This window comes from Odontesthes bonariensis, chromosome 1 (assembly GCF_027942865.1).
Source record: "Odontesthes bonariensis isolate fOdoBon6 chromosome 1, fOdoBon6.hap1, whole genome shotgun sequence".
NCBI classification, from domain to species: Eukaryota; Metazoa; Chordata; class Actinopteri; order Atheriniformes; family Atherinopsidae; genus Odontesthes; species Odontesthes bonariensis.
The window spans coordinates 16,232,466-16,255,966 of NC_134506.1; the positions used below are offsets into that span (position 1 = coordinate 16,232,466).

Consider the following 23,501-nt stretch of genomic DNA (forward strand, 5'->3'; position numbering starts at 1 on the left):
ACCCTTGACAGAGCAAATTGCTCACATGAACGTGATTGGAAAGCAAGTATATTCCTGGCCTCAGAAGTAAGTCAGATAAGTTGAGACTGTAGTTATGTTTATGTATGAATGAGGTACTTCCCGTGGGATTTTTAGTGCTTGTCCTCTGGTACAGTGGGGACATTTTCTCAGAAGCGGCACCTACTGTTTCGGATTAAAACTACAGTGATGCGATCCATCTGAGCAAAGCTAAATGAAGAGTTTCTTAACGGGAAAAAAATAAGGAGGCCTTTAGCTTCATACTGTTTTACGGAGCTGAAACCGAAAACTAAAACACCATCTGTAACAAAGCATTAAGATACTGATATTGATAGTGCTTTGCCAGCTTAGTTTAGTACAATTATGAAATTAAAGAAATGTCTGCAATTTTCAGATATGGCCATGTTCAACATTTTTTTTTTTTTTTTTATATAAGCAGTTTATTGTGAAGGCTTCAAACGTTTAGATATGTCTTGTTTCGTTAAAGGACCGAAGCTTTCATCCTTTCGTACACACGTCAGAGCTTAATCAACATTTATCAGTTAAACTGTGAAAGAAGTAGATGTGGAAAGGTAGTCCTTCACTGATATTTTTATTATACCACAGTAATAATGTGGTAACATTCTGTATACCATAGTATGACTCTGAAAAGGGTATGTGACAACTATGGACATACTGCAATGTAAGAAATCTCTTAACGGTTTTCTCTATCCTACTGTACACTCTGTAAATGCTTTCTCTGCATCCAAATAAACTCATAAACACTTTATCTGTTCTCTTCTATGCAAAAATAACATACTGTATAATGTGAATATTGAAGCAATCAAGTCAATGTTAGATAATAACAATAGGTTTCCAACAATATCATGTACAGTGCCTTTTTTTTTTTTTTTTTTTTACAAATGTACCAAGAAAGAGAATCTCAAGTACACAAAGTTATTTCTTTTGAAGCCTGTAATGCTGACAGATAATCACTTACAAGGAAATATATAATCTGCAAATATAGTGTACACAGTACAAATATAAATGTTTTTAAAAGACACTTGACAATAGAAATGGTCATATCCTGCAGCTAATAGCGTGAGGTTTTCAATATTCGTGCACAAAGCTTTCTCTGACTTCTATATCTGATATAATTAGTTAAAAGATTAGACATTATACTACTTATATTTCTTCAAATCCCTACTTAAGGTCTTACTGGCTTGCTTAAATACATTAGTGTAGCTTAAAACAGGTAAGCAAAAGCATAGTAGCCTGAGTTGAACACTGGTTCTAGATTGTAAATACAGTGCAGCAGCATAAATCTACAAAACAGGCTCAGGGAAGGGAGCTGCTCTCCTATCAGTCTCCCTTGCTACCTTATGTGGGACACGGTGTGTTGGAAACAGCCCGTATCTGTGCTTGGATGAACTACCTTCAGACGTTGGACTCTATAAATGAGCGTTTGGGTTTTATGGGAGCCATATGCAAAGCTGGGTTGTCTCTCGTTAGGCTAGTCTGTCGGGGCCTCCCCTCAGGAAAGCGTAGCTGGGATGACGAAGAGCCTCTGGTCTCTCGTTGGTGGGAACGTTCTCCGAACTCCCTGCCCTGCTGCTGGCTTCCAGGGAGCTGTTCCTGGAACGAGGTGCGTTTGAACTCATTGTTCAGCCCTTGGAACTCCATGACCGACATACTGAAACTCTCCGGCCCTCCTCCTCCCGCTCCCTGCCCCTGTCGGCTTAGGCCGGAGGTCTGCTGGCCCTGGACTCGCACTGCTTTGTCCATGACGCCCATGAAGGGCCGGGGCTTCAGCTCAGGCTTTGTCTTGAAGCTGCCGCTGCTCTTGATGGGGCACGGGGCATCTGGTGCCTGCTGCCTGCCTCCGTCTGACAGGTTCCCACTGGAGGCTTGACTAGAGCTGGAGCCTCTTGAGCCTGCTGTTCCTCCTCCACCACCCTCCCTCCTTACATCCATACCGGATCCCAGAGCGAGAGCCAGGCCATCCAGAGGCACAGAGTGGGTGGACAGTCTGTCAGAACCCCTGGAGAAACTAGAGGAGCGTGGCTGGTACATCTGGGGAGGTCCAGGCGGGGATGAGCTATTGGGGGACATGGGATGATAATGTTCAGTGAGGCTGTGTTCAGAGTGTTCATTGGCTGATCCAGGTCCGATGTCAATACCCGCTGCAGGTGCTGGCCTCAGGGAAGTGGACATGTGTCTGCCTGGCAGAGGACTAGAGGGGCCGCACAGAGACAAAGGCCTGACAGGAACTCTGCCACCTGACTGGAGGGAGTGGCAGTGGTGATGAGTCCTGCTGCTCTGGTTCTGGGTCTGCCTGTTGATGGCAGGAACAGGCTCTGGCATGTCCACAAACAGCTGGTTCTGTACATATTCCTCTGGAGGGAAACACGGCGACTGATCTGCTAAACCAAAGGCCACACCTCCTGGGAGAGTCCTGTTGGGACCGTAGGGATTCAGTGGCCAAAACTGTGGACTTTTCCCGCAGTGTAGACCCATCCCATCACCTTCCTCCTTCTCCTCCTCCCTATCTGCACCAACCTGCTCTGCTGGGATTTGCCTCTCTAGACTTCCCTGTGAATAGACGTCTGTTTCCTCCTCTGTGGGTTGATGGTGGTGGGTGTGAGGGTCCCTGTTGTAACCCTGTGTCGTGTTGTTGCCGGATAACTTTTGATGATGTTTGCATTCCTCCTCTACTCGTGCCAGCAGGCGGCGAATCTCCCGGTTGGATGGGCAGAGTCGTGCTGCTTCATGGAGGTCTGCCAGTGCTGCAGCAAACTGCCTGGGGAGGACAGAGAAAATAAACAAAGGAACTTTAAAAATACTTACTTTACAGTGCCACGTAGACAAAGCCTCCCAGTGCATTGCTGGTCGAGCTCGACTAGCTCTGTTTTTAGATAATAATATACTTAATTAAATTCGTTATACCTGCTGCTCCTCTTGGCTCGTGCTCTGGCATAATAGGCTTCATAACACCTGGGTTTGATTTCCAGGGCTTTTGTTGCAAACTCCTCGGCGATGCCAAAATCCTGCATTTTCAGATAGAGAAGCACATTAAGAAGTGGAGGGATGAAGAGCAGTAACACACCTGAGACAAAGAGAGCTGCGGTCAGCAGAAATAATGTGAGGCTTTTCCTGTTAAAACAGTGTACTCAGCTTCATTATATGGATCTGAAGATTGAAGCTCGTATAATGAAACAGAGCTTACGCTGTGATCATTTTTATTGACCAGGAGCAGAAAGAGGGGGGGTGGGGTGGAAAGCCGCTTGTTTTTCTGCAGTTTTTTTTTTTTTTTGCTGCTCTCTTAATCAATCTTGGGTGCATATTTAGTGACACCAACACATTGTGTTTATGTCCTTGTGAAGGAGGTCAAAGTGACAGCCTTGAATGTGAGATTGTGAGCGTTGCTGCTGAATGTTTAATGATGGGATCATGTACTCGCCCTGCTGACCCTTACTGCATTTTGTTATAATATGTGGGTTTAGCTGGCCCACTTGCATGCCCACTGTAAACAACCCCCATAGAGATGCATAGAAAGAGCACTCTTGTAGCTTGTGCACCCTGGTCTGCCAGAGTGAGCGACCTTATCACATCACATTATCTGCTCCATTATTCATCAGCAGCAGTGACCCTAAGGATGGCATTTTTACACAGTCTGTTAGGACGTCTGTCATCACCAGGGTTGGTTCCAAACCTGGCTGCAGGCCACGCACATCTATCTCCACACTTACAGCTCACCCTCTTTCATTATGTCACCACCTGCTTCTAGGTCTTAGACGTATATTCTGTTTACTGTACCAGGGAGGCATCAAATTTGATCTGAAAAGCAGTGAAATCTTTCCAGTGAGCTGCACTGGTGCTGACGTTATTCTTTTATGTTGATGGAGATGAATTATATATCTTAAGGAAGCGTCTGTCGAACCTGGAGAACCTTCCTGCCATTCCCCTGGCATCTAATAACCCTTTCCATGTTAAATAGTGCATGAGCTGTTTGATATAGCTGTGGGCCTTACACTGGTTTTTCTGCGGCAGCGGGAAAGGTTCAGATAGAGGGAGACTCGTAGGTCTTTAAGCCCTTTCAGCTCATCTCCTTGCCCCTCACGAGGTAGTTTCCTGAGGGCATATTGGTAGCGCTGGCCTGCCTCCTTCATCCGCCCTTTCTGAGAAAGGCACAACACAGCAGGCTTAGACCATTAATAATCCACAGTTCCTCACCATCTGTCAATAAAATTCACAAAAGAATACCTTGTATAGAATGTTCCCTTCCTCCATCAGCTTCTGCAGCAGGATGAGGAGAATATCTGGTTTGGAGGAAGCCATAGCCCACGTAGCATGACCTGATGGGAGTGGTACAAACACTTGTCTTTATATGATCTGTCTTGGCTTGTCACTTTTACTTCGTATCGTACATAAATCATGTACCTGATCGATCGTGTGGAGCGGTTCTGTTGCCTTTTGGTTGATGAAGGAGGATTGAAAGAGAGGTGTGAAAAAGTAGTTAGAGAAGTGGATGGAAGGGATAAAAAGCTACACTGCAATAAAACAGGCAAATATTAAATGTGTATTGATTGAGCTATGTCAGACATGAATATGAATACATTTTGAGTAGCTGTGTTTTATAACATCAAATAACTCTGCTCTTCAAATTTCCTTTATGTGAGATTCACTGCAGGCCTTTTTTGGTGGGCGTGGTGTTTATACCCGACTTGGATCCTTTCTTGAGCAGCGAAGCCACAAGGGCCGGATTCTGGCAGCCAGCCACTCGGTCTGAACCTCTGGTACTGTTGTTTGCTCTCTCCAGCACCGCTCCATGCTCCACCAGGCTATGCACCTAACAACATCATTTATATTCAAATGTAAGATTTTAGCCGTGACTTATCTGTTTGATATCTGAGTCACCAGGTTGATTATGCACTGAACGCTGTGCCACATAGCAGACATTACCAACAAAGTTGTTAGCCACTTAATTTCACAGATTTTTTAATCATCAGATAGTTTTGATTACTCTCCTGCTGATCAACAGAGTGGATGAGAGACTTGAATTGACGATTTCTGACTCTGCATGATGTATGATTGCTGCAGAGCAAATGATTTGATTATTATTTTTGTTAACTGCCTGAAATAGCTAAGAATTCAAATCAAGTGAGTTCAGTATTATGTTTTGCAAAGATTGTCCACCCAGCCACAAGAAAATAACATTTTCAAGTAAATAAAGCAAAACAATTCATTTTCTAAATGAAGACGTTTTTCATGATCAGCATGATTTAATCTAAACAGCAGCATGGAACCCACTGTATCTGCATCCCCATTAAGGGCAGCCAAGTCAAGTGGAGTCCGTCCCTGTTTGTCTGGTTGGTTCAGGTCTGCTCCTGCCTCCATCAGAAGCTGCACCACACCTTTCGGGCCCTTCATACAGGCCCAGCTAAGTGCAGTCAGCCCCTCCTGATCAGCAGAGGACAGGGAGGCACCTGGGACCACAAACAATACAAACATTGTACTCCTGTTCTCTAACTTTCAGCAAACATACTTGAATATCACTGTGGAGGGGGACTCTCACCCTTTGACAGCAGGAGCTCAACAGTGCTGGTGTGGCCCTCGGAGGCAGCAAGCATCAGCGCGGTGCGACCCTGTTTGTCGCTGACGTTGATATCTGCACCTTGCTTCAGCAGCAGCTCTGCAACCTGGGAAAAAAGAGGAGAGTTCTCCAGAAAAAAAAATACAAAACAAAACACAAAACTGGTAAAGCTGTGTCAGCAGTGACGGCAGTCATCCTGACCTGTATGTGTCCATGTTTGGTGGCACTCAGCAGCGGGACCATTCCCCTGCGGTTTGGTATCTCCAGCCCTGCCCCCCGCTCCAGGAGGAACGTACACATCTCCATCCTCCCTCTCCCTGCTGCTGCGCTCAGCACTGACAGAGGGTCGGCATAGAGATGAGACAACGAGGCGGAGAAGAATATGTAATTGACGCATTTTGGAGCGAAGTAGAAGCAGGAGTGAGAAACAAAGAAAAATTAGGCTGGTGTTGCAGCTTTCCATATTATATCTAATGATTTCTATTATCCTTCAAATTAAGATATCTGACAAGTACTAAAAGGATCAGAATTGCTCAGACACCTGCACTGTCTCCGTCTATTCCTCCGCTTCAGCAACAAAATCAGTAAAGAACAATCTTACAAAAGCAAATCTTTACACACGAAATAACTCACACCCTTCTTAACCAGCCCACGTTATTTTGATAAACGACGGTCCTTCCTTGAGTTTGCAAATTGAACAGCTAATGAAGTAGCTGGGGATGAAGGCAAAGTATCGACGCTTCAGTGGACACATCAATTATACAAAACTGCCTTTAAAAAGGGGTTACTTTCAGATGAGAAAAAGAACCAACATAAAACAGTTTCTTAGCTTTGAATGAATGTGTGCAGCTGCACAAAATGACTGCAGGGTTTTTGAAGTCGCTGCTTTAAATACACAAGTGAAAATATTCTCATTAAAGAGAATATTTGAAAACCGTATGCACTACTGTCTTGGTTAATTGTTATCCAAAGAGAATTTGAAATGCCTGCTTCAGTAAGCAGACTTTCATCCTCTACAAATGGACTGTAATCCAATGATGCTAATACTTGACATACAATAGATATCCAAAACCAGAGCAGTGTACATACAAAGGTGAATGTCTGAGAGGATATTTCATGCTGCTATTTTTTTTTTCTGTCTCAGGACTGCAGGGAACTGTGTAATAGAATTACACTCTTAATGGTGCAGTAGGCAGAGATACAGGCTTCATCCGACATGCTCTCAGGAAATGGACCTAACAGAATTCTACAAGCTGTAATATCACATCTGTGAAGGAGGTAAAAGTATTACTATTGAATAACAGCTGCTTTTTAGATGCTACAAATGTGAGCAGACAAGATGCACTGTGTGGTATATGTGATTTTCCATTTCAGATAAAAAACAATAAAAAAAAATATATATATATATATATATCAACCAGAGCATCCTAATATCGTAATAGTAAAACCATATACAAGTAAGTTTTATTATGAATTCACTGCACAGAGCTTAGATGTGCCTGATACCCAACCCTGAAGCCCATGGGCATGACTCTAGAAGCACACTGATGGACAGAAAGAGGTGAGAAAGATAAATTCATGTGACTGATAGGAGAAACGAACCCGTTTCTCCCCAGAGTGAGTCGTGAGCGTCCATCTGCACTGCCAGCTGCTCATCTTTCAAGTCCAGCAAGCTTTTCACCACCTGCAGAAAAACATAATCGTGCAGGCCCATATTATCAGCTTGCTGTGCAGAAATACACCAAAGCACTCACTGACTTTAGAATCAGAGTCAGGCGTGGACGAGTGCCATGCTTTTACATAGAGATTCATTTCAGCAGTGTTAGAAACCATTTGATCTGATCATACCTGCATGTGTCCCACACTGGCTGCAGCAGTGGCTGCCTGCTGAGCTGCCTGTGCTTCTCCAGTCACAGTTTCATTGCTGTGGTGCTGCTGTGGGTCGGTGGGAATCTCGGATCCCCAATCCTGGCCCAGCAAGATGTTGACAATTTCTGCATGGCCCTTAAGCCCAGCATGGACCAGCGCACACTGGCCACTCTTATCAGCATGGCCCACCTGGCACAGAGGGGAACACAGAAGGACTTACAGCCCAGGTTCTGGCCAGCACTTGTAATAAGATGGCCTATATCAGCCCTGTTTATGTAATCTGTCTCCCAGAATAGCACCTGAAACTGTGGCAAATATGAAACCAGAGTGGCCATGGACATGACTGGTATTAAAGTACTGAGTGACAGAGTGTTCAGTCACAGATAAAAATCTAATTCATCTATGGTAATTATGATGGTTACGCCCTCCAAACCCTCAGCTTTCACTCATCAGTTCTGCAGAGAAATGGCACTGACCTCAGCTCCTTTCTTGCAGAGCAGGGTGACAATGTCTACGTGTCCTGCAGCAGCAGCCAGACAGAGGGGCGTCATGCCACTGTCAGTGGTCCCATCTATAGGAGCTCCCATTTCAAGCAGCAGAGCTACCATCTCCACGTGCCCCAGGTGGGCATGGACAGACAGGATGGGAGCGTGTCCTATCACCTCTGTACACCAGGTCACACTTGCACCACCAACCATCAACAAACGACTTACCTGCAGAAATAATAAATAAAAAAGAATAATAATACATCTTTGTATAAAAAATAAAAGATATTTTTAATGACAACTGCTGTATGTCACCTTGATGTTAGGTGTATACAGGTTCCTCAGGGAGGCCAGTGCAGCCGACAGACTGTCTGTGCTGCAGTTTACCCACATGGCCTGAAGAACACTGGAGGACACACCGGTCTTCTTACTCAGGCCCTGTGAGTGTGTGAGAGGGACATAGAGTGTCAGAGACAAAAAAATAACTGCTCAGATTTGTGGTGCAGAATTTGAATTGTGTCCTAGATATAAAGCAGTTTGTACAAGCCAATGCATGCAGACAGCACAATAATAACTTGTGAGTGTCTTAGTTTTTTTTGCAGTACAAGTGTAGGTTGTTTTTCACGTAAAGAAGCTACAAATAATTTAAGACATAAACCAATAGAAGTGGACATTTGGAGTCATAAATCAGGTTTTCCATTCACTAGCTATGCAACTCTGATGCGATCTTTTTAAAGCTTAAAAATTTTAACAAGCCTACGGAACATTGCTTATCTTTGTAATTCAGTTGAAGAAGTTGTCCTAACTAGAAACAAACCTTGAGGAGGGAAAAAAAAAAACAACAACAACTGCGGTGGACATCCACAGAACAAAAATGGAAAGAGCTCTTCCTCAGGAATTACTTTAATCTCAGCTCAGACCAGAAACAGCTGAGGGTTACATCAAGGGTTCCCTGCCATAGGTGTTTTCTTTTCTCCTCTTTGAAACAGGCCAAAACCACCTCCTGTGAGTGTATAAACTTTTGTTGCACTTGAGTGGAGATTTTTAAGATTTTTACTGTTTCCATTTACCTTTTCTTGTTCACATTATCTAAAAGCAAATCAAAAACACCAGAGAAAACCTGGCTATAGTTCCTGTTACCTTGAATATGTGAGCCTTGAGAATGTGGTGTCCCAGTTCCATAGTCTGCTGGCGGTTCAGTTTTCCCTCCTGTCTGGAGAACATGAATGCCAGCAGAGCATGGCCACTCCTGTAGACACATACATGATACTTTTTGAATCAGCATGTAATAACAACACTTCAAAACTAGCAAAGCTCTTTTTTAATCAGGATTTTAAGGGTTTTCTTATGTCACAACTTATATTATTCTTAATGAAAGCTGAGGAAAGTTTGCTGGAGAACTTTTGACTTGTAGCCTCACCTTGGGTCACAGATGAAGTCGTTGCTTTCTCCATCGGCTCTCCAAACCAACCACTCTCTAAAGGAGGGATGGCATAGCATCCGAGTGCCATCCCTGCGTTTAACCTACAAACACACACAATAATAAAGAACATTCTTGAATTTAAAGGTAGAATTAACTGATGTGGCCATCCAGACACATTAAGCATCTCTAAATTCTGAGATTTATTTACTGTTATTTACTTCACGGCATAATAAACACAACATTCAATCCAAACAACAGCATAAATAATTATGGATCTTTTTATGAGGTTGCATCGAGAGTCTTACCATGAATCCAGCCAGACTGTCTAATCTCTGCTGGAAGTCCTTCCACTCCAGCTCCCCCTTCACACTGCCTGCATTCAGTGCCCTGAACATTTGTTCATCAGTCAGTGGGTGCAGAGACGCCAGTGCCACATTTAGCACCGGAAGTACCCGCTCAAAGACATCCTGTTCCGGAAAGCTCACACGACACATCAACAGGTACACCTGAAGGACATTACATGTCACAAAGGCTGTACTGGTTTTAAGGGTTATAAAATGCAACTTTAAATACATTTAGAACTATTTAGAAAATTTAACTGTAATCTGCGCCTGCTTGTTTTTGCATTTAAACACCAAGATTGAGTTGACTTAAATAGAGCTTGCTCATAGTAATTAGATCATCTACATCCACTGTAAAACAGAAACAACGGAAGCTTGCCACTATGCTGGCCTCCATTTTCGACCTTGATTTGATTTAATATGTCATATCTTATCTCTATCCTGATTCTAGTGTCTTTAGAATATTGCTAACTATATAGTAAGTTTCCATACAACGTCTTGATGAAAACATCATAAAAAAACAATTATAAAATGCGGGATGAATGTATCAGACATTGCAAAAGGCTTTTTTTCAACTACAAAAGTTCCAAGGAGGGATTTGAAGGTTGCTTCAGGCTTTGCTTCAGGCTTTATGTGCCTGATTTTTTTCACCCCTTCATCTCCCCTCCACTATCGTGCTTGACAGTTGATATGAGGTGTTTGTGCTATGTTTGATTTTTGCTAAATGTAGGGACATGCATTATGATCAAACTAATCACCACTTTGGTTTCCAAAAGATCCAGAGGTCTTGTGGTTTGTTCAAAAGCAACTTTACAAGCAGTGCTCCCATGCTTTTATAAGCAAGAGTGGAGTTTTCTCCTGCAACCCCTCCAGACAAGCCATACTTGTTCAGGCTTTTTCTGAATTTACTATCATAAACCTTAACATTTAACATACTTACTGGGGCCTGGAGAGTCTAAGATCTTACTTTTCCTCTGATCACTGCACAGTCTGATGTTTGGTTGAACTTGGTTTGGATGTAAAATTACTGGGAAGCTTAGCAACTATCTTGAATGTTTTCCACATGTGCATAATCTTTCTCACGGTAGAATGATGGACACCAAATTGTTGGAAGTGGCCTTAAAACCCTTTCCTGATTGATAAGCAGCAGCAATTGCTTCTCTAAGATCATTGCTGATCAATGCTTCTGGCCAGAAAACTTTACCTGTCACTATACAAGCTTTTGAATCATGCATTGCTTTTGAATTTTGACTTAGTTTTTGCTAAATAAATAGTGACACAATGTAAAATTTAAAGTGGTTTTTCATCTGAGGTTGTGTTGACCTCATTGTATGACCTGATATGGACCAGGTTAGTTTTTTTCTATCATGCTATCATAAAACTTTAGAAATGAAAGTAGAGTACTTTCCTTTTTACATGAGTGTTAGCTTATTTCCCTCAGTGTAATATTTTAAGTACCACTGGCACCTCTCCAAGTATCTCTGGGATACAAATACAAATGTCTGACCTCTGACAGGGAAACAGGCACAACTAGATAGTTTCCTCCTTTCAGAGCCAGTTGACCTTTATGGAACAGATCCAGAGTCAGCTGAAGGTAGAGGATGGAGCCATGGCTCCGTGTTGACAGGTGGCTGCTGAACTTGCTGAGGAGCAGAGGATCAGGAGCAGAGCCTGTTGGCGTGGTGACATTAGTGGCAACCTGGCTGCTGCTGCTGACCCGGTGATGGATGTAATCACTCAGGTCAGCGCCCAAATCACTGCTGTCTGGCAGGATATCCAGAGAAATGCCAGAGAAAGGAAGAAGGGTGGTGATTTCCTACAAAAGAGGAGAGTAAGACAGTTAACGGCACATGCACTTCAGTATTCAAAGAACTGAAGGTTGCGTGTCTTTGATGCATTTGCTGAGGACAAATAAAAAACGTCAAAATCGGGACCTATTCCTTATACGCTGTTGCCTCTGACTCACGCACAGCCATGGGATACAGTACAGTAAATAGTGTGACAATGACTCAAGCTCCAACATTGCTCACAGGCATCTCTCAGATTCACATTTCAGCTCCTCTCTTGCCATCCTAACTGCTCAACACCGGCCAAAACCAGCTATGATGATTAAAAAAATTTTACTCAGTCCATGTAAGCTCATTTCCTCATTAACGAAGACTGACATTTGGGTTCAATGACAAGCAGCTGAATTGTGGTCACAGACAGCTCTCAATCTAACCCTCTCACCACAGAACACTGTGAAATATCCAGGTTATGACATAGGAAAGTAATCACTTCCTGTGAAATGGCTGGCAAAAGGGCAGTAATCCAATCGCAGGGGTACTGCAAAAGAGGGATGACAGTTGCACTTCTCATCCTTACATTTTTCTGTTTAATTCTAACTGAATTCTGATATATCATAAAACAAAATTACCCTAAATGTGTACTGTGTACTTTCAAACCATAATCCAATTATGTAACCGACTGGCAGGCTGTCAAGCTCCAGACTTCCAGCAGACTCCCGAGAGTATTACCAACCATTCAGGGTGTAATCCATGCAGCATTTGGAGGCTTGGCTTTGGCACTGGACAGATGCGTCTGCTGTTTGGTGAGATTACCAACCGGATTGAGAAAATACATCAGACTAGAGTGAGCAATGGTTCCAAATGCAGCACTGTCTATATCATGACAGCAAAAGCCCATCAGACCCCGCGGTGTGTACTGAAGACTTGGAAATAAGAGCCATTGTGAATACATGGGTTCCAATTCTCTTACTTCACTTAAATCTAGTGGTAGCCAGACTGATCTATTTGTCCAGGCTGTGAGATTTCTTCTTGCATCTCATGAAAAAGGCCAGTGCTCACTTTGCTCTACAGTCAAAAAACAAGTGATACAACAGAAAGTTACTCATAAAATGAGGTCTGCATCCATTTACAAGGAGAACTTGCTGAACACATTTGAAGAACAGCATTTTTTGCGGTGAAATCTACAAATTATGCAGAGTAACTTGGACATTAAATCAATTCTTCAATTATTCTTTGCAGGCTTTTAGGATTAGAAGTGAGCTACACTGGTTTATAGTAGTGATAGACTGACACGATTAAGCAAGATGGCAATGGCAAGATTATTTACCATTTTCAGTACATCAGCTTTGGCTGTTTCACAAGCATGATGAAGAAAAAATGAGTGCCTAAACAAATGCAACCTTGTCATTATGACTGCTGCGTAAAAATATTTTTAATTTCCTTTGGGCAATTATTTAGTCGACAGATGCAGAATAGATCGATTTACGCAAGAAAAGACAACGTAGACAAATGATTGCTGAATTCTCATTTAAGTTTGAGAGCGTTTTGTTTAATCAAATAAAATCAAATTTTAAAAAATCATAAAAAACTGCAACAGCGTGATTTTGGCAATCCACATCTACCAGCCACAACGTTAAAACTACTGACACAAACCAGTGTTCTACTAGGAAAACCTGAATCCTGGGATCCATGTGGATGGGACTTTGACATTTACCACCTACTTAAACATTTTTATAGAACTATTTTTCTCTAAAGTTCCAGCCTCTCCCTGTAGGACAGCAGTGAACCCCACTAAACTGTTTAGGAAGAGCTCAAAGGACACAGCAAAGAGTCTGAGGTGTTCACAGGGCCAAAAACTCACCAGATACCAATCTACAAAGACCACACCCCATAAAACCACATTACCCAAAGGTTCTGCTAACGTCCTGGTACCAAACAACCGGATGACCTTTGTTAAAGCCCTAACTGGTCAGTAATGAGGAGGACATACACGATATCAGGGAGGGGGTCATCATTTTTAGATTTAGATTTTTAGTGCATGATTTTATCCTGATCACTGTGTGAGTGGGACGTGCGACTGAGGGAAGAAACACAGATGTGTGGAAGCAGAGTAGGAGGTGGAAAAAATCTTTTAGAGCTCATGTGCTTAGTGAGTGATATTGTGAGTAATATGGAATAAAATGAACCAGGGCCATCTCAAGGTCCACTATCAAGTTGTCAGAAAAGTACATCCGCTACAGTTGACAACAACTCAACAGTTTGTGACAGGGCTTAAATAGAAGGATTGATAGACATGACCTCGAACAGAAACAATTTAGTGTTGTCACTTCATGTGAGTTGCACGTTTTTGGGCAATCAGGGATGCTCAGAACTTCGTGAATGAGTTTGTTCTGTGTGCACAGGTGTGTTGTGTTTTATGGTTTGCAGTTTAAACAGTCTGACTTACCACCAGGCCCGTCCTGACTGTGACCACCAGTTTCAGCCACAGAGGAAATTTGGAGATTATTTTGGTGATGAAGGTTGCTATTGTGTCCCCGTAATCTGGTTTATGGAACTCTGCTTCATTAAGGCTGTCGACCAATATGATGTAGTCCTCTTCGGGTAGCTTTCGCTCTGAATTCATGAAGCAGAATGTAGAGAGAAAACAGAGCATGACGGACAATAAGATTTGCTCGTACTATATTCTATTAGCCTTACAAAGGCCGCATCAATTCAAGGACTGTGTGACAATATGGATAAAATTGGTGCATCTTTGTTTTCACGCACAGGATATATTGAGAAAAGCGCAAACTGCTGTGACCGATTCCATTCAGCTGAAACATGCCAGAGGCCACTGTTGCCTGTTGGCTAGAAAAAGGATGTATCCATCACGTTTCACATTATCTGAGCTATCAAACCACATCTGCAAGGCTGTGTGGACTCGACAAATCACACTCACTCACACAAGGGGCTCTCAATTTTTTTTCTGACCTCTTTAATAGAGATGGAGTAGACAAAACACTCCTCTACTCGGTCTATGGAGGGCTTGGCCATAATAACACATCCCTCTAGCTGACTAACTGTATTATGAGAAACCGAGCTGGCTAATAAGCTCATAACATTCAAAGCCTCTCCCAAGTATTTTGTGACCTTGAAATCCATCCCACTGATGATTCACAAGGGCAAATATAGCCCTCATCGTTTCTCTGTGTAAATGACCAAACATCTGTTTCACACTATTTATATCACTGTTTCAAATTATTGACCTTAACTGGGGGAAAAATGTATGAGTTATTAATGAGCTCTTTCAGACAGTAGACAGAAGCAGGCTCCCTAATTGCAAATTAAGTAAGCAGAAGGTTTTCCACCTTAAAACTGATATTATTCTAAAATCTAAAGAGCTCTTTAAATTCTAACATTACCTTTCCGCAAGCTGGCAATAGGCTCCAAGACCCCTTTTCGAAAGGCAGCGATGGGATCTTGAACACAGGAACGCAAGCTGAGTATGTTCTGTAGGTGAGGTTCTTGTGCCAGCAGCTCCCTGTACGGAGCGAGCTGAGGTGCTCTGGTCAGCAGGGCAGCAACACTGTGGACAAACTCCGGTACAAGGCAGGTGTAGGTATTGTCAGCCTGGCAGAAATGGTAAGCTACCACCTGGCAGGAGAAAAACGAGGGTGTAAAAACACTGCTTTCTGTGTCTGTTTCTTTCACAAAAAACATCTTTACTTGGCGTTCAACAAAGCCTGTGTGACAAATAATGCTGTAAAAATACAGTGAGAATAGGACAAGTTGTAATTGTGGGAATAAACAAATCAGGAATTACATGGGGTCAGGAAATGTGATTGTTGAATAAACAACAGGGGGTGGAAATGAGCTATTTAGAACAAATCACATATGCTTTATTATCACACCATGAGGTGAAAACACAACTAGACAGAATGTTACTGAGGATAGATTTAGCTGGATTGTTTTATATTAAGAACTTTAATTTGACTTTTTTTATATATATTTTGATAACTTGGAACCTTGAAACACGTCGTGTTTCAGTTTCTGTTTGCACAGTGCAGATAATAAGAACTAAAATTCCCTTAGTACTGAGTAACAAGTCTGAAACTGAGTTGTTTTAGATCTAACCCAAGGCTTTTTAACCTGGTAGTGCCACTTGTAACCTGTGTAGCTACACAACTGACTCACATACCCACTGGATTTCCTAAATGTTCTACAGATGTTCCAGAGTGGTGACATTTGACAACACAAATGTGCAAAACATCCACTTTGGACTTCTTGCAGAGAATTTCTACCCAGCCCCCGAGGGAAATCTCTGTAACATCAGCGATTGAGAGAATGTACGAATGTGTCAGCAAATATTCAGGAGCATTTACTGCCGCTGTGTGGGTGAGCAAATGTGTGTGCGCTTGTGAAAGTTTTCTCCTTTCTGTTGACCTGTATGTTACTTTCCACTTGCTCTCCGCAGTTTTTGATACGTACTGATACATGCAGTACTTATATCAACACACTTAGAAGCCTCATCTGCCACTCTCAACGCATTGCAAAGAAGACACAGCGATTTCCACAACGTAATTTCTGCAGCGCATGCTGCCTCCTCCGCGCCCTAGACACCCTGTCACACGCACCTCCTCCTTCGCATCTCTAGCAGAAAGCCTGTGATGTGCTTGTGTGAACAGCGACTGCGGAATAAAGACCGGATCAAATTGTAAGTTCTCCCAAAGCTCTCCGGTGTTTATCTGTGAAAACAGTCTTTGTGTACGACACATTTCTTCGTGCAAGTGCAGTATAACTTTGGAGAAATATCTTTAATCACTATTATCTCATTTTCAAAAAACACCAGAACCATTCAAAGAAAACTGATTACACATTTTTGCAACTTAGCTGGTTGAAGAGATCATTTAGCCGAATGGCTGGAAGGATCTACAAAGACGATTTAACATACGCAGAGACATTCTTGCACCTATGTATATAGTTCCATCAAAACCTGTTCCTACACCATTTTACAAGAGCATAGTCGTCGTAGGCTAAGTGTCACTCAAAACAGTTTGCGAACAGTTGTGATTGGTTTACAGATATAAAAACAAAGAGGAGGTATTTCCCCCCCATCCCAGAATATAAAGGTGGTGCAGTCAGACCATTCTCCACCACTGACAGACAACTGTGGAGCTAGGTCTGATTATGCGAGACTATTAGGGCTTCAACGTAGTTAATCTCGGAGCCAAATTAATGTCTGTAAGAAAGGGAGAGGTGGCAAGGTGTGAAACACCACACAAGAAACAGATCACACCTCTGATTTCATAGCACCTGCATGCTATCTAAAAACACACTCTGGGGCGGCATCACGATCGCCCTGTTGTTTGGAAAACTGGGTGACCTATAAGTTGGGTTGAGAGGGAATTATATTCTACTGCAAAAATTCAGGTTTTATTTCTGTTAGTATTTCCCTGAAAAAAAGTTATAAAAGGAGAGTGAAACAATCTATAAAAAGCAAATAAAAAGCAAAACAAGATATATACAGAGATTAACCCGAAATATGAGGACTAGATGAGTCATGATATAGTTTCCCTTGTCAAACTCGCCAAGATCTCCATTCAGCAGACTATTGTGGAATATCTCGAATAAAACACTACAATAACTACAGTTAAGTTGATTTATTCAAGCAGCCTACTGAAAAGACTGAAACCTAGTAAAAAAAATCGTACTTCATCTTGAGGGTGAAAAAAGGATATCTTTCAGGATATAATTTTTGCTATTAATGCTATTAATTTTTCATAGCATTTACATGCTTTTTTATCATTAAACGTGTACATTTTTTTCTGTGAAAAAATCCACCCTGATTAATATTCCAGCTATGCTTTATAAAAGTGTCTCAGCCTAAGATATGAGCAGTCCACATATAACATCATCAATGATTTTGCTTTTGAGCAAACATCCTCGCCATCACAAGCAGTCTGACTAGTTCCCATGGAAACTCTTATTGAGGCCAAGTTAGTAAATTTAGCAGCTTCCATGTAATCTATGCAATGCACTCACCAGCATGTTCTACATGTGCTCAGAGAAAGGAAGACGAGCTCTGACATTAGTGTCACAAACTAGCCTCATGGCTCTTAAAAAAAAAAAAAAGTAAAAACCCCAAAAAACACATGGTTTCTGATCTCTCATTACCAGCCCCTTGTCAATCTTCTGTAAAAAGCTTGTAACATCATTGCTCCCTGAGGCACAGTGTGTGATGGTCTATTTTACTATAAGTTTTACAGATCTCATGAGAGATTTGCATGAAAAAAGAAAGCTATCAAACAAAAGATGATAAGTCTGAGGGCATTCCTATAATATGAATATGATTTCTTCCTTTTGTCTGTTATAACTGCAGGTGAGTCAGCAGCCTGAACGGCAACGGATAACTACACAGCCATGTGTTGAGTACTTATATGAGTGTGTTATCCTATTACTTTGTGAGGATTGTGTTCTTTTCATTTTCTTTTTACCATTTATTTATCTGTTTTTTCCCTATGTAGCCCCGGAGTGGAATATTTGGTATTGGGCTTAGCATTAAAATCAGATTCAGTTTAAGAGATATGGGCGGCTTAAAACATGTGGCTCTGATGGTTCAAAGTTTTGTAAATGCACTGATTTCAATTCTTTCAGAGTAACAAAACTAGCCCTTCTGTCTGTTCTTTGAATGTGAGGCACAATATCTTGAGGCTTAACATGTTTAGGTCAAAATACCACAGATGTAGGCTATATCCTTTTCAGTAATGAAATTATAGTGAATATAGTGACATTTAGAGTGCAATTGTTTTTTCAGGCTATTGTTTTGAAGTGATGCTTAAATGGACAAAGTTTAATTTTCATTTCTGTTAGATTTTAAATGGCAGAACACTTCAGACTGGGAAAAAATAAATGTAAGAATCTCAATCAGAAGTTAGACTTTATAGCTGGGGTGTAAAAAACTAAACAAAGTAAGTTAAGATAACTTTATAACTGCTGATGGGAATTTCCTGGAAAACCAAAGAAAAAGGCTTTGACTTTGCACTTCTGAAAGTCTTGTTGGATGTAAGCAGAAGTTAGTCCTATGATTGGTATCTTTCTTGAGTCCCTGGCAAATGATACAGCATTTAACCCCCATAAAATAATGAACTGTTGATGTTACACTTGTGTAACATTTAAAGAAACAATATTAACATAATAATAAGAAAGATGCTGGCAGAGTCCATTTATGCTGAGATAACAGTCTCTTGGCTCTAAATTCATATTGAACCAACAGTTATTAGAGTGGTACCAATCTTCTCTAACTATTCCCCCAGAGAGCAAAGCATTCCATTTCTAAAAGTGTTGAGCTATCGCTTTTAATGATAGATTTACAGGCTACAAAGGCAGATCTGTAATTCATCAGTGCAGAAATGCATATTTGAGTGTGTGTGTGTGTGTGTGTGTTTACAGTTACCTTCGCAGCTAGGCATCTGCCAGCCTCCTTCCTCTGTGCTGTAGTATCGCTTGTTCCTGCAGCTGAGCTCTGGGTGGCCTGGGATTCAGCTGGCTGTTTAGATGCTGCTTTACCCTGCCTGTCCCCACCTGAGCATAGCGCAAAGCAACGGCGAAAAATATGCAAAACTGCCATGAAATCTCTGGTGTAATCACAGGCGTGTCAGAAAATAAGTAGATAAAGATACACAGCTAAACAGATGCAAATAATAAGTGCATCTGTAAGCAAGACTGGAGACAATGACATTAAGCAAACCCAAAAATAAAGTGGTTGTTTTAAAGCCTGCAGAATGAGAGGCACCAGAATGTTCAATTAAATGACATACCATAACATACCATTGAGATAGCAGTAAATAATGCAGAGAATACAGCCCTGTTTTGCTGTGCTGCTTCGCCCTCACTCTTTTATCCGAACAGTTCTTCTCACTGTACTACAGACTGAGGCAAAAAAAATATGGTAGTTGCAGCCATTTTTATTGTTATTTCCATCGCAGCAGGTGTGTATCAATTTATTCACAAACAAAAATCCACGAGCATGTCACAGCATGCAACATGCACAACCTATCTGCATGAGAGGTTTGTCTTCTTTTTTTCAGACAAAAAGACAGGCTGAAAGACAGTGCCCTCGTGAGAGGAAAAAAACCCAGCAATCTTACAGTCTCTTACAAAACTGCAATCAGCAGAGAAACCTCAGGGGAGAACTTGAAAGAAGAGTGCGTGACCCAGTTGCTAACCCCTTCTTAAGAAGGGAGATTTTTTTCCAATATCTGTCAAGAATCTGACTTTACTTGAGCATATTGTATGAACTCAACTTGCAGCAGTGTACTGTGCTCAGACACTACAGCTTATGACTAAAGGTCGAAGTCTTACATTTAGGGGAGGAGCTGGGACTGTGCGGGATGTTTGGGCCTCCCTGTGGTGTGCGCATGCCATGACAGCTAAGCGTCATCAGCCGCCAGATGATGGCAGTCTTGCCGGATCCTGCATTGCCCACAATGACAGCACCGCGTCCCTCACAGCTGCTCGATTTTCTCAGGACCTCCTCCAGACGTGTGAAGAGCCAATCACGGCCAACAAAAGGTGTTTCTGCGGTGACACCAGGGACTTCGAAGAGCAGCGGTTTTAGCATGATGTCGGCTTGTTTGAATGGCACCAATCTCCCTGAACACAGTGAAAGGACAGGGTGGAAACTCTCTTAGAGCAGATAGTTTTCTGTATCCTTAAGCAAAGGAGAAGTGCAAACGTGTTCCATACAGGTCTTTCTGTGTTTCTGCGACAAGCTAAATTTAAACGCAAATTTTTACCCTGAGGTGAAGCCACAAAATACCTTTGGAGTCATCACATGTGCGTCCAGCTGTGTTGTGCTTGCGGACGGAGCCCCGGTGCCCAGCAGCCCTTTGGTTGTCCAGATAACTTAAATCCTCAATTCGAGTGGAGCTTGTTGCTGCACAGAGAGAATGAGCGGCAAATGAATTCAGTGCGTTTGAAAGAGATGAAGGAAATCTGCAAAGATAGACATACATACTGATACTCCAGTCAATTATTGTATCCATGGAGACATAAGACATAAACAGTTTTTGCTTTTGCAGATATGTGACCTTGAGGAGATAAGAGGGAGGAAAAGAAAATAACGATTTTTTTTTATGCTGTAATCTCAAGCTGACATGAGTGAAATGGCCAAATGTTACATTCTGTCTAAGGACAGCAAATTTGTGATAATCAGTGGAAACACATCGCCGGCTGTAATGCAAAAATGTATCAGCTTGCAATAACAGAATAGAAACCATTCCACTCATGATGAAATAAGCTACCACGAAGAAATACAACGGAGAACTTTTAGTACTAAAGAGCAAGAAGCAAGAGGACAGCATTCTCTACTCCCACATTCACCTATCCATCCACCCACTCGCTCTACAGAGTTTAAAGGCCAGCCAGGTTCTGTTTCTGCAGTTTTTAGGACTTTTAGCTTTTAGCAATTATTGTGAAAACTAAGGACTAAATGCCTAATATACTGTGCCCTTTCTCAAATTTGATTGTCAGCAAAGCTATTTATTAACTATTTATTTTCTTAGTCCAATTTTTTGCAGCAAAAGAGAAAAGGAAGACCCTGTAGATTGTAATGTAAACTGGCAGTAGTCGAAGTAAAAAAATGTGAGAAAAAAAATAACTTTCAATACCCAAACTTCTGAAGAATTTTTACATATGAATAATTTTATAGAATTTTAGTAAGATTAGATATTTTAATAAGAGTAAGATATTTGCATTTGAACATGTTTTTGTTGAGAATTTAACTAAAAGTTACATATTGGCAATTGTGTGCTTTCGTGTATCCAATGGTGCAACATACAACCTGAGAAAATGACCAGCTTAATAGAGAAGCAGAATCTCCATCCAAAAGAAACTGAGTCAAAATGTGCAAGGGAGGCCTTACTTGAAGGCCTTCAAGCAGTTAAAATATCTCTTTGTCTAGGGGGAGCTCAGAATAAGATTGACTCTGGTCTTCTCATTCTCATGGTGGGAATCTATTGAACTGAAGAATATATTTAAGTTAGGAGGGAAAAATAATTCCCTCCTAATTGAATTCACAGGTAACATTCACATGTGGCTGGACAAGCTGCCACAATACAACACTGCAGCTCATATTACAACAAACAAGGGGAGAGTGACTGCATTCTCAGGCGAGAACGTCATTATAGCTGAAAGAATTTGCTATTGTATTAAAGGTGTGTAACAATTACTGACATCCAGCAGTCAAGTTTGAGATAGCAACCATCTCAAATGACATCCACCAACTATTTATCAACAAATTGCAACTATATCAGTAGGTTATAATATCTTTAAAATGGCTAATAAGCAACTTTGGTGTCACTCAAAAGACCTTTGTTCATCAGCTATAACGACCTCAGAAAAACCTGTTTTTCATTATTCTTTAAGTATCATCCTCAATTTCTTAAAAGCATGCCCTAATACATAACAACAAAAACACTGTATCTATAAATATTGATTTCTCTACTTTCTTCTTTTTCACCGCTCTCTTAACGGCACTCTTCTTTCATGTGCCTCTTATGGCCTTTTTTGGTGGTAATATGGCTGTTCTCCTGGCAGAAGGACCCACTGCACTATAAGATATAAAAAGGTAATAAAAAGACGAGAATTCAGTTGGAAAAACAAAATGATATAGTCATTTTATTCCTCATAGATCCTTGTCATTGTTACCCACTAACTTCAAGGGGAATATAATCTGTCCTTCGGAAGGCAGAAACCAGTTAATGGAGAATGTGTTGAGTAAACTTTGATCAACTCCAGTGTGCTCATTAAAACCTGGTAATTTAATGGTTGGCTGCTTGTCTGTCTTTGGAGCAGCTGGTGAGAAAATAAAAAGGGAAGAAGTGCTTTAGTTTCATCTGTTCGTGGTTCTTTTTCACTCTGAATTTAATCCAAGCGGTTTATGAATCAGGCATGGCAGAGAACCAATTAAGCAGATTACAGTTACTGCGACTAGTGCTTACTGGGACCCCATGGTTTGTGGTGATATTGGTTTTCTGGATATTTATTTTTGCTTTTATCATCGTTGAGATTTTATATTTGATGGAGCGGTCAATAGAATTATTGTTACCAATTCTTGTTCAATGCCATGAGACTGGCATTGAAGAATACTATTATTTTTTGGACTTTGTTGCGTATCAGACAAGTCCATGTCGTTCATTTAATAGTATTGGTCTTTATCATTGCAAGAGGATAATCAATTAGGTACCACACAAAAAATTTATTTTCTGTTAATATAATCATGCACAGAAGTCTCACTGTGTTATCTTTTATATCTGAGCTCATAAGGACCTAAAATTTAATTGAATATTGTAACTTACATTCCTGTTAAAGGTATGTATAGCCTGCTCTGTGAAGCACTACCCTGCCAATGAGGCCCGCTGATGCAAAACAAATCAACTGCAGTGAGAACAATGAAATTGTGATTAATGCAACCAGATCAAGGATGTGAAAATAATACAGTAAAAATATAAAAACCCTTCCAACAGGTAGAAGAAAGCTTTTAGGACAATGACCATGCATGAAAATGCAAACAGGAGTGTAGATCTGCAGCTTGAAAGAACATCCACAGTTAGAAGATGGAGCACAGTCTGCAGCAAAACAGTGTGAAGGAGGTGTGGAGTGGGATGAGAAAGATTGCTGGCTAAAGACAGCCAGGCCACATGGCTGAGTGGACCAACAATACAGTGAGTGAGTAAAAGCATGTTTTCAGCCAGGGTGACACAGGGACACCAGGACAGCTCATCCTTCCACCTGTTCACAGCCCAACCTATTCCTCACTCGCTGCCCACCTTTATGCTCCGTGCAGATGACTGTGCAGCTGATTGCCCTGAAGCCCTTGTTGATCCTCCATCACTTTAAAGGTCAACTGTGCAGCCACGGTCCAAGCCCCCAGCACCCCTGAGAGGCTCGCATCACCTAAGGATTTATGTCACTGGGGCATCGTGGAACATCAACTAAATTGAACGGTTTCGAAATTGGAGGAATCGT

General features: G+C 41.5%; 1 protein-coding gene across 1 annotated transcript in view; it reads right to left on the bottom strand.

Moving 5' to 3' along the window:
- Positions 1 to 594: 594 nt before the first annotated feature.
- LOC142400910 (protein TANC1-like) overlaps positions 595 to 23,501 on the bottom strand; it is a 29,405-nt gene continuing 6,498 nt past the window's right edge. The window contains exons 5-26 of the mRNA XM_075486179.1: positions 20,293 to 20,409; positions 19,836 to 20,126; positions 18,928 to 19,055; positions 14,897 to 15,128; positions 13,942 to 14,108; positions 11,216 to 11,524; positions 9,673 to 9,873; positions 9,365 to 9,468; positions 9,085 to 9,193; positions 8,260 to 8,382; positions 7,936 to 8,172; positions 7,439 to 7,648; positions 7,193 to 7,274; positions 5,792 to 5,925; positions 5,573 to 5,696; positions 5,308 to 5,483; positions 4,717 to 4,846; positions 4,438 to 4,467; positions 4,261 to 4,352; positions 4,029 to 4,175; positions 2,944 to 3,044; positions 595 to 2,797 (exon numbers count right to left, since the gene is read on the bottom strand). Of these exons, the coding sequence (XP_075342294.1) occupies positions 1,435 to 2,797; positions 2,944 to 3,044; positions 4,029 to 4,175; positions 4,261 to 4,352; positions 4,438 to 4,467; positions 4,717 to 4,846; positions 5,308 to 5,483; positions 5,573 to 5,696; positions 5,792 to 5,925; positions 7,193 to 7,274; positions 7,439 to 7,648; positions 7,936 to 8,172; positions 8,260 to 8,382; positions 9,085 to 9,193; positions 9,365 to 9,468; positions 9,673 to 9,873; positions 11,216 to 11,524; positions 13,942 to 14,108; positions 14,897 to 15,128; positions 18,928 to 19,055; positions 19,836 to 20,126; positions 20,293 to 20,409 (4,607 nt within the window). The 3' untranslated portion in view covers positions 595 to 1,434. The remainder of the gene's footprint in view (positions 2,798 to 2,943; positions 3,045 to 4,028; positions 4,176 to 4,260; positions 4,353 to 4,437; positions 4,468 to 4,716; positions 4,847 to 5,307; positions 5,484 to 5,572; positions 5,697 to 5,791; positions 5,926 to 7,192; positions 7,275 to 7,438; positions 7,649 to 7,935; positions 8,173 to 8,259; positions 8,383 to 9,084; positions 9,194 to 9,364; positions 9,469 to 9,672; positions 9,874 to 11,215; positions 11,525 to 13,941; positions 14,109 to 14,896; positions 15,129 to 18,927; positions 19,056 to 19,835; positions 20,127 to 20,292; positions 20,410 to 23,501) is intronic.